This window comes from Astatotilapia calliptera, chromosome 8, assembly GCF_900246225.1.
Source record: "Astatotilapia calliptera chromosome 8, fAstCal1.2, whole genome shotgun sequence".
Taxonomy (NCBI): Eukaryota; Metazoa; Chordata; class Actinopteri; order Cichliformes; family Cichlidae; genus Astatotilapia; species Astatotilapia calliptera.
This window is the reverse complement of record NC_039309.1, coordinates 20562209-20572716: the sequence shown is the minus strand read 5'-3', so window position 1 is coordinate 20572716 and position 10508 is coordinate 20562209. Positions and strand designations below refer to the sequence as shown.

Genomic DNA, 10508 nt, shown 5'->3' with positions numbered 1-10508 from the left:
GCACGGTATGGGATTGTGAAACTGATCCTTCTGCGTTATATCAGTACTTCCACTATTTGACTAATACTATTCACTATTTCACTTCTAGAATATTTTGATGCTTTGATACTTTTGTACTTTTACTAGTACTTTGAATTGAGCCCCATTGAGTTGTTCTTATCATTTAAAAAACAAATACAACAAAACAAAGATTTTTCAAAGGAATGGCAAAATGTTAAAAATATCTTTGATTTATTGTACACATCAAATCAGGTAGAAAACTATGGTTCAAAACATTTAGAGCATTCACAAAGAAAAAAGAACAAAACAACACAAAGCTGTTGAAAACTCAACAGGTAAAGCCAGCGTGTGCTAAATCAAAGGAAAAAGTGCTTGGTCTGCAGTTTTTTTTCACCCACACTCTTCACACATTGCACCTGAACACTAAGCATAAACCAGGATGTGGTAGCTCAATCACTTTACTGCAGATAAAACACAAATTTCTGTAAAAGGAAGAGAGATGCACTACAGCAAAAGGTTAAAGATTACGAGTTCAGCCATCTGAAGCCGTCTGTGCAATTAACTGTGCATCACCGCGTGTTGAATTATTAGCACTGCACCATCTCTGAGCATTACAGGAGACCCCTGAAGTCTGTGTTGACATCCGTGCTTAGAGATGTAACTAAGTAAGCATTGTGATGGTGGCAAGAGCAGGTCTGCCGAGGCCTCTGGGATCTTGGTGGTAATTCAGGCACGGCAGGTCTGAATTTCTTTTTATACTGGAGGAAGACAAAGGAAACGTTTTCACTCGAACACAGTCACATCCTCTTTGCTTGACTTTTAACAACAAGTCTATCTACTTCACACTTACTCGTTTGCACCTCATAATCAGCACTCCAATGATGAGGGACAGTATGACAGTAAATCCTATGACGACAGAGCAAATCAAGGTCAGATCCAGTATGGAGTTTGTGCATTGTTCCTCTGGGCCACCCTCTGTGTGTGAGAGAGAAAAAAGCACGTTATAGACAATTAAATTGAAAGTTACAACACTTTTAATGGAAGTGGATTGCATATACTGAAATGCACAATTCTCTTCACCTCTGACGATAATGACTGTGCCGTTGCTGGTCATGAGCAGCTTGTTGAATTTCTCGTCTGTGTAAATCCACTCGCAGTAATACAAGTTTGTGTCCTCGAGCTCCAGCAAAGACAACTGGAAAGTGAACCCACGAAGTTCCTGTGTGATCTCCTTGGCTGGACTTATGATTATTCGGCCTTTGAATTTGTTAGATGTGGTATTCTTGGTGACTGAAAATCCATTCAAGTCCAGGTACACAACATCTTGTTCCTTGTGGAAACGCCTATGCATGTACAGCCCCATTGGATTTTCCAAGGATGTGGTGCACACGATTTCAGCAGATGAATTGACTCTCATGAAAGTGATGGCTGAAGGATTTTGGAAAGCTGTCAGGGAGAGATGGATCGTTTAAAAGAATCACTTATGCAGAATTTTTGTTTTGTTTTAACACCTTATACATCAGCTCCACCACAGGGCACTGGCAAATAAACTTTAATTGCAATAAAGCAGAAAAGGCACAATTTGATCCAATTCGTCATTTGCTCAGTTCAGTACAGTTGTTGGGGCTGCAGAAGGTAACCACAAAACCAAACTACACCCAGTAACTGTATATAAAGTGGCCTAACCTAGATTTAGCTGCAGCAACATATTCCAGTCATGTCACTTGCAGTGGGCTTTTTTTGTAGACAACTAACTTCTACGTACATATTTTTGGTGCATCACTACATTTACTGTAAAGAGTGATTTAAAAAGACCTTTTTAAATGATGGGTTTTTTGAGACACTGCTAAGAGGCCCAAAACAGGATGAAGCTGCAAACAAACAGGAAAAGATGACTCAGACTCATCTTCAATGACATCTACAGTTATGTAAAAAACAGGGTTTTCTTCCCAGGAGCAGAAAACCCAATAAATTCACCCTGGGGTCAGACCATGCAGGGCTCAGAGAAATAGGCAAAAAACGTAAGAGCTTAGGTTTAGACTTCTGGAACTATGAACTTTGGACAGAGTTAAAGCAATGTGGGGACCCTTGGTCATGATGCACGACACTGAGAAAACCAAACACAGCATATCAGTGCGAACACCTCACAGTAAACAGTGAAGCATAGTGGAGGAGGGGTAGTGATTTGGTCTTGTTTTGCAGCCACAGGACCTGGGCACTCTGCAGTTAATGAGCACATAATGATCTTGTTTTGTGTACTAAAACAAGACTCAAATGTGAGGCAACCTGTCTAAGAGCAAAGCATGGCTGAAATTGTGTCACGATCCAAAGCACAGCAGCAAATCTACAACAGAATGGCCGAGAAGCAAAAGAATCCAGGCGTTCAATAACTCAGCTTAATCATGTTGCAGCCAGATCTTAAGACAGCTGTGTATGACCAAATGACTGCAAACCTCAGTGAACTGAAGCAGTGCTGTAAAGAAGAGTGGCCCAAAATTTCTCCAAAAGAACATAAGAGACTGATAAAATCACACAGACAAAGCATAACTGCGAGCTAGTGCTGCCTAAGTGCTTCTGCAAGCTCCTAAATCATAGGGTGCACTTGGTTTTTCACAGGACTGCAGAGAGACCTGTGAAAAACATTTTTTCCCACATAAATTTATAATTTTTGTGGATTCAAAAATTCCAAAACACACTCACCTTTCCTGATGTCTAATATTACCTCCGCAGGCATGCAGAGCAGTCCCAGCACACAGCTCCACCAGTAGGCTTTCATCATGCAGTCAGGCTCGCGCATATGCTCTCTGACTGACAGACAGATTGACTACAACATGAACGAGTGTGACAAAGAGAAATGAGGCGTAAAGAGGAAATGAGACACTGACTCTTGGTATTTTATCAGCTGTACGTGGGTGTGTGCATATGTGCTACATAACATCAAAGATGTGGAAGAGTTTGTTACTGACATAAATTTATTTGAAAAGATGTTCCATTGTACGAAAACTGTCTGATTTACAGTTAATCTGTACAAGCGGCACATACAGGATATTAATCACTTTTCACAGTTCTCAGTTTCACGGTACATTTTCTTATGATTCCTATTTCCATTATGGTTTTCACTTTCAAATGACACATATACACAGAAAGAAATGGTAAAAAAAAGATGAAACAGAGGAAGAGTTGTCTCAGAGGAATTACATTGTTTCCATAATAACATGTTTACAATGCTTCATTCAGTCTACTGTATAAATATGGACTGTATTGATAAGAATTTATGTTTCCACCATGACATCCCCTTTCATCATCCATCACAGTCTAAAGCAAGTGCTGGATGACTTTTACTGTGAGCTGTGATCAGAATTATGTGAAGAAGTCCAGGTGGACAGACATCAATGGATTTACAAAGTAAGTAGGTTATCCAACTTCTCGTCACTTCACATAATGAGAACATGGATGAGAAGTCAACTCTGTGGACATTAATTAGACTCCGTTTTACAACACATACAGGTACAGTCCTATTTTTTCTTAAATGTTTATTCATCAGGCAAGAAATTCACATTCCCAAGTTTGACCCATAGTCTTTCCCTTTTACTCAGGAGACTAAAGTCACGTGGAATGCTTTATTATTCACATCCTATTATTGTATGCATATTAGACTGCATCAAAGAATTCTAAAAATTATTCTCTATGTACAGAGTCAGCTGTGGTAACTGATGAGCCGAATCTTTCACAAACAGCAAACATATGCATTTATGTTCTGCTACAGACTGGTGCAGTCTATGTCACCGTCCTCTCACTTACTCTGTACCTGTAAGTTCTATACAGGAAATACAAAATTACTACAGCAACAGCAGAGGCAAAAACACAACGTACAATGGTTGTCACGCGTGTTGACTCCTCGGGCCTAATGATGTGACCTAGTGTTGGAGCTGGTCCACCTGACAAAGTACAACACAGTTATTCTAACAGATGCACTGAATACAATTTATGTATGTCTGAACAAAACATACACTCATTCAAACACATAAATTTTAAGATGCTGATAGATACTCACTCTGTAAGTGGACGCAACAGTTTAACACGATTTCAGCTATGACATTTTCCTCTCTTTGGATATTTAAGATGGTCATTGACAAGCTATTCGGGGGATCCCATTTACAGCCGTATTGTGACAAGCCACAGAGTTTGGTATGATTTTGGTTTATCCAGGAATAATTTAGAGCTCTACAGTCTGAGCCCCCTTTTGAATTTATGTAACAATTTAGAGTCACGTTTTTTCCAAATGTAACATAGTCAGGGTTACTGCAATTAAGTGACACCACTGAAAGAGAAAAAATATTAAAATATTGTTTAATATATTATTACATTTATTCTTCCTTATGTATTTAGAGTTGTCATGCTTTTTGGTACATACTTTTGTACTGATGAGACACTGTTTTGTAGAGCACAGAACAGACTTAACCATTTCCACACACAGGACATTCTGGAAGCTTCACTTCACTTGAAATTACTGGAAAGAAAAAAAACACATATGAATCAAGAAACAGGGTTTTGCCTGTATATTTGTTTTAAATGAAAAAGTCATCTCAAAATCTGATTACTGGCTTGATTACATCATTATTGTAACAATGCTTCATGGCAGTGAAATCTTATATGGTTTATTCCCCTTAAATGGTGCAACATTTGTCAGTCAAATGCATTTTTGGGTTGAGCAGCAGAGTTGAGCATGTGGATTGGTGGATATTCTCCACCAGTGATAAGTCTGAAGAAACACGACATACTGGCAATTGAACCCTATTTATATGAAAGAACCAAACACAGCCACAACAGCCTTGCACCTCTTCTTCACTACCTTGGTCACAAACTGCTGTAGAATCCCATTCTTCAACAAGCATTCACTGCAAGTCAGCCAGTGTAGTTGTGCTGGTCACTCTGATATGAACAGCACGCCCAGGCTGATCCCACAAGTGTTCAAAAAGTCAAGTCTGCAGGCAGGCCATGCCATCCTCTCCACTCGCAAATACACATCGCTAAACATAATGTTCCTCTGCATATTCAGGTTAGAGTGCACATGTTGCTGACACCAGCGCAAACAGGTCTGGCCGTGAATCATGACAAGCCTTATGAGGCCGGACACTGGCTATGAGCAGATCCAAGTAATGCTGCAACTTGCCAGCTTGAAGTTGCCCTATAGCACAGACCCTATTCAGATCAGTGAAACATGGCATACTTGGAGCAGACACCAGCTGAGCAAGTATCCTGCTACATAAGCTTTATTGGCATTAAGCATTGTTACAAGAAAGACATAATTGGCCAAACACAAATGTCCTTTGTGCTAAGTTTAGTTCATGTTTCTTTGAGTAGTAGTTGTAAGTATACTGTATACTGATTACTGAAAATACAGATTTAAACATTTCTCATATTTGAGAGTGCAAAAGAAACAGCAGAGATAAATACTAGAAACAGTTAAGTGCAAAGATAGCATGCAAGCTTTCTGTTTATTTGAGTTTTTCCCACATTTCAGCACAAATACATAGATAACTTCAATAACAATAACGTTAACTGCTCTCCTTTAGTGTAACATTTTATAGACTTTACAGAAGCAGCAGCAGAATTCTCATTTATCTCTGCCCATAAATATGTTATTGTGTAACAGTCCTCAGAGGATTTGTAATTAACAGATTTTTTATTGCCAGAATAACTGGTCAGTTTCCAGATAAAAGAGAATGCCTGTAAATGTGACATCTAATCTCATATTGTGCAAAAACAGGGCAAAAAGTTTAGTAGTTATTGTAAGAAACACTAAATAACAAAATGTAATAAATTTTGTTTAAATTAGTTCGTCTCTTTACATAATAAGAACTTTTAATTTTGATACTCAGCATTTTACTTTTGTAAACTTAATTTTCTTAAATAAAACTTTGTGAGCAATTTAGGTTATCTAAACAAATCTATTTGCATTATTAGACTTGCATTGCATATAAAAATATGCATATGTTTCATGACTTTGTCAAGGGAAGAAAAGCCAAATAACACTAGCATGAAGAGAATTTTGTTAAAATATGTAAAAGAAGCAGTAATACTTGGCAGAGAACTTCTGTCTTTGGAGAACATTTGAAAAGGAGTCATAACAAACAGGGCAGATTAGGTCAGTGGTGACAAACATACAGCCCGTGAGCCACATCTGGTCTGTGAGATAATTTCAGTTATTAATAGCCATCAGCCCTGCTGAGACTTTATTTTGACTTTATTTTGAACACCATTCGGCCAATCAGATGCAGTGGTAGACTGGGCTCATTATGTGAGAGAAGGAAGGGGGGCAGATGTTCAGCAATGACAGCAAGTACAGTGGTTCAGTCCAGGAAATAAAACCCCAAAATATTTCATCTGTGATGTTTGCAAAGTTAATTTAAAAACGGTCATTTTTATTGTGCTTGGCCAACAGTATACATAAAATAATGTCTCGTGTTAACCCGGTGATATTCTCATGCATGAGGTGACTTCAAAAACAGCAAAAAAAAAAAAAAAAAAAAAAAAATAGCCAGGATAAGTGAACTGTCACCATGAACATTGATGATGTTCCTCTGACATTAAAAATAGATACTGGACCATATGTGACTGTAAGAAGTGAAGAAACCTTTAATACACTTCCTAAAGTCTATAATGTTTAAAGGGCAAAATAGCAGTTTACTCAGCAGACCTGAAGCTGTAAACATAGGTTTAGTGAAACGAGTGGAAAACATCAGTACCGTTTTGGTACAAGTAGACTATGAAAAACTGAACCAGTTAAAATAATTCTTAAACAAGATGCACAGCCATATGCAGTTCACGCAGTCAGACGAGTACCTAAACTTTTCATGCCTCTTGTGAAAAAGTAACTGCTGAGGCTTGAAAGTGAAGGGATAATAGAAAAGATGATGGTTCCAGTGTGTTCCAGGTTCCAGGTGTTCTACCTGTGGATATGTTTGAGTCAATCATGGAAGCTTCACCGTCTTTTGAAACTACATGAAAGAATTTTTAAAAACTTTTTTTTGTATGTCACTTGACCTAAAGGTTCACCTAACACAGATTCTCTTTAATCCTTTCAGGGAGAAATGCTCGTATGGGTCATTTCAGGAGGCTGGAATAGTTTCAAATGGGATGAAAAAAAACCCCATGACACATTTGATTGAAAGACTTGTTACAAGTTGAGTGTATTTTGAACAAAACACTGTTCAATTTTACACAGTTATTACATTTACAGTTATTTTGTAGTGACAAGTGACTCTTTTAACTCCAGCATTAGGTGTTAGCTGTAAACATCTATAAACACAACACTGACATTTAATTTTGGGCTAACATCTTAACAAACAGTGGTTTACACATAGGCCTGGAAAAATATTACCAGTCAATCTTCCTTTTGCTCTTTTTTTGCTCTCTGTCATTTCTGAAGGAAGTATATGTCTGATAATGTGCCAACCAATGTGCAACAAAAACAGCAGCACTGTAATGATGTAACGATGTGGACGGACTGTCTTGCCACAGTCTTTGAGTTTACTTGAGTTAACATATAATAATGCTACACAGGTGGCAAAAAATCCATGTGTGGAACAGGGAAATGCATTATCCACAGCCCACGAGAGTCCCATCTGTCCATTCATTCATCCATCACAGCCTAAAGTAACAGTTGGATGATTTTTACTGTGAGCTGTGGTCACAATTATGTAAAGAAGTCAAGGTACAGAAACATCAGTGGATTTACAAAGTAAGTATGTAATCCAACTTTGGATCATTTCCCTATTAGATCGTGGATGATAAGTAAACAAAATTGACCTGATGTTCACACAATGAAGAGTCAGAGCTGTGACAAATCTGTAGACATTCATCAGACACATAACAGGTTCAGTCCCAAATGTTCTTAAATTTCCCCAAAATTGTTTCATTTTACTGAGCAGACTGAAAGTCATGTGAACGCTCTGTTATTCACATCCTGTTATTGTATATCTATATATTGTATATAAGACATCAAAGAAGTCTAAAAAAAAAAAAAAGGTTAATAAAAAACAAACAAACAATATGATGATCAAAGAGTCAGCAGTGATGAGCAGCATCTTTTACAAATGGAAAATATGTCACATACATTCATATACATTCATATTCCCCTCGCACTGATAAACAATCATACAAAGAAAAAATAAATTTTTAAACAACCGTGAAGTCTTTACTGACTGGTGCAGTGTATGTCACTGTCCTCTCTCTTACTCTGCGTCTGTAAGTTCTATACAGGAAATACAAAATGAACACAACTACAGCAGAGGCAAAAACACAAAGTACAATGGTGGTCACGCGTGTTGACTCCTCCCGCTGCCTGCTGCGTTCTGTTCCTGGACCTGATTCACGCATGGAAGTGGAATACAGTTATTCTAACTGATTCACTGAATAAAATTTGTTACAATATGTAATAATGTACAATGGTTAAGTCGTTGTCTTTCAGCTTACCGTTATCTGGTGGTGTTGTTGGTTGGAAAACGTCCGTTTTTGGATCTGGATAGTAAATTGCAGTTATTTTAACAGTGGCAATGACAACAATTTATTCTGGATATCTGAACTAAACATACACTCACCAATGATTAGCTGTACTCTGATAGGAAGTGATTTCACCATTCCACAGATTGACACGATTTCAGCTGTGACATTTGCCTCTTCTTGGACATTTGAGATGGTCAGTGACAGGTAGGTAAGGGCATCCCATGCACAAGTGTATTTTGTGGCATCAGTTTCACATAGTTTGTTGCCATTTGTGTTATGCCAGTCATAATTTTGACCAGTACACACTTTCCCTCCAAAAGTCGAAGTTATGGAACAATTTAGAGTCACATTTTCTCCAGCTGTAGCACTGACAGTGTTGTTGCAATTAAGTGACACAGCTGAAAGAAAGGAAATATTTGATGTTCAATTTCTTCTTCCTTTAGAGCGCTCATGTCTATTAGTAACATATCTGGTACAAGCAGTATAGAAATACCTTCATCTGATGAAACACTTCTTTGTAGAGCACAGAACAAACTCAAACATGTCAACATGTACAACATCCTGGAAGCTTCACCTCACCCCAAACGGCTGGAAAGAACAAAGTGATTACTGCAGGTTCACATAAAGTCATGCTGTTTTAGAAAACACAAGAAACATGTTCTCTTTGACACATTAAACATAAAGTAAAATGTGCTTATCCCTAAAAAATCATTTAAATTTCTATCATTTGAGAATGCAAGAAAAACAGCAGCGACAGTAACATATGATTATAATAGTTCTATTAAGACATAAACGGACATATCAGCAGTGTTACATGCATTGTATCTTCTGTCACATGTGGAGTCACGCTTCCTACTTTAGTTTGCTGTGAAAACCAAACAATTGTGAGATTGACAAGTTTGAACAGCTCCACAACAGCTGCCAAGAATGTTGGTTCAAACAGGAGCTTCTGTAGGTCATGTGCCATCATCAAGTCGCGTGGCACTGCTGAGACCAGATTCATAGCTTTGCAGAATTAAAACAGAAAACTTTACGGGTGTTAACGGACAAAATGGACTGTTTGGAATAATCCCACCTCTTTTTTTTAGTGTCACATTTTATGTGCTTCTGAGCATATGTGTTCGGTACATTCTTCTGTATTCTGTAAGACTCCCCAGATTAGGATGACTTAATATTGTTAAACAGTCTCCTGGATGACAGTGAAAAGCACCCAAGAAGCATTTTTGGTGGTTTCCCCAATAAAAGCAGATTCATATTCCGACACTTTATGCTTCTGCATTCATGGAGTGCTGCAGTTATTCTAGTACTTCCTTATTAATATTCTTCTTTCTCCTTTTTGCCTGGAAACTCGTGTTACCTGTTAGCTTCTAGCTACAAGTGGCATAGATTGCTTATAAATTACAGCTTGTCAGATGCAGAAAGAAAAACAGAGGAAAGCATTTAGTAGTAAGGTGTAGAAACTGTAAATCACAAAATATAATAATTTTTGTTTAAACTAATAAAATGAATTAATTGTTGTATTCACTTTTTTTTTATATAGATAGATATAGTAATAAAAATTTAGATACCCCAAATGAGCCTTTTTACATAATAAGCACTTTTTTTTTTTGTTAGTCAAAATTTTGCTTTTGTAAATTTCTTTAAGCATTAAGTAAAGAAGTAACTTTTACTATGTGAGCAATTTGTTGAAGGTTTTCTAAGCAACATTATTTACATTTAAATGACTTGATTACCCTGATAAAAAGATGCATATGATTTATAACCTTTTTTGAAAGAAAACGAGACTGTTAACAATTACCAGCATGTAGAATTAGTTAAAATACATAAAAAAAGGATTAATACTTACTTGGTAGAGAACGTCTCTCTTTGGACAACATTTGTGAATGAGTCGTAAAAAATCAGGGCAGATTAGATTATCCAGTCGAGGTGACACATGATACCAGGGGGAGTTTCTTGCAGGTGAAATGAAACTGCCTGCAGAGATTACAAGACTCATTGGC

At 37.4% G+C, this 10508-nt stretch overlaps 2 protein-coding genes across 3 annotated transcripts; both read right to left on the bottom strand.

Annotated features, from left to right (window-relative positions):
* Positions 1 to 214: 214 nt before the first annotated feature.
* LOC113027846 (uncharacterized) lies at positions 215 to 2850 on the bottom strand. The gene is made up of 4 exons (XM_026177670.1): positions 2701 to 2850; positions 1081 to 1446; positions 851 to 975; positions 215 to 758 (listed from the first exon to the last, which is right to left on the bottom strand). Exons 1-4 carry the CDS (start codon positions 2795 to 2797, stop codon positions 612 to 614), a joined length of 735 nt encoding a protein of 244 aa, XP_026033455.1. The 5' UTR covers positions 2798 to 2850; the 3' UTR covers positions 215 to 611.
* Positions 2851 to 8077: 5227 nt separating this feature from the next.
* Positions 8078 to 10478, bottom strand: LOC113027886 (uncharacterized). 2 transcript variants are annotated; one of them, XR_003273158.1, is made up of 5 exons: positions 10355 to 10478; positions 9002 to 9096; positions 8604 to 8906; positions 8479 to 8523; positions 8078 to 8369 (listed from the first exon to the last, which is right to left on the bottom strand). XR_003273158.1 is itself a non-coding variant. In XM_026177705.1 (4 exons), the coding sequence occupies exons 1-4, from the start codon at positions 9066 to 9068 to the stop codon at positions 8182 to 8184; spliced, it is 603 nt and encodes a 200-aa protein (XP_026033490.1). In that variant the 5' UTR covers positions 9069 to 9205; the 3' UTR covers positions 8078 to 8181. The 2 variants fall into 2 exon arrangements, 1 of the variants encoding a protein (XP_026033490.1); XM_026177705.1 differs by lacking the exon at positions 10355 to 10478 and having other exon boundaries at positions 9002 to 9205.
* Between the last annotated feature and the right edge of the window lie 30 nt (positions 10479 to 10508).

Bases quoted from the DNA above. Each gene is read 5' to 3' on its own strand.
- LOC113027846 (XM_026177670.1), bottom strand. From the start codon at position 2,797: ATGCGCGAGCCTGACTGCATGATGAAAGCCTACTGGTGGAGCTGTGTG. The intron at 1,447-2,700 runs GTGAGTGTGTTT...TCTCCCTGACAG, and splicing joins AATATTAGACATCAGGAAAG to CTTTCCAAAATCCTTCAGCC. The intron at 976-1,080 runs GTGAAGAGAATT...TCTCACACACAG, and splicing joins CACAGTCATTATCGTCAGAG to AGGGTGGCCCAGAGGAACAA.
- LOC113027886 (XM_026177705.1), bottom strand. From the start codon at position 9,068: ATGTTGTACATGTTGACATGTTTGAGTTTGTTCTGTGCTCTACAAAGA. The intron at 8,907-9,001 runs GTATTTCTATAC...CCTTTCTTTCAG, and splicing joins AAGTGTTTCATCAGATGAAG to CTGTGTCACTTAATTGCAAC. The intron at 8,524-8,603 runs GTGAGTGTATGT...TTTACTATCCAG, and splicing joins CAGAGTACAGCTAATCATTG to ATCCAAAAACGGACGTTTTC.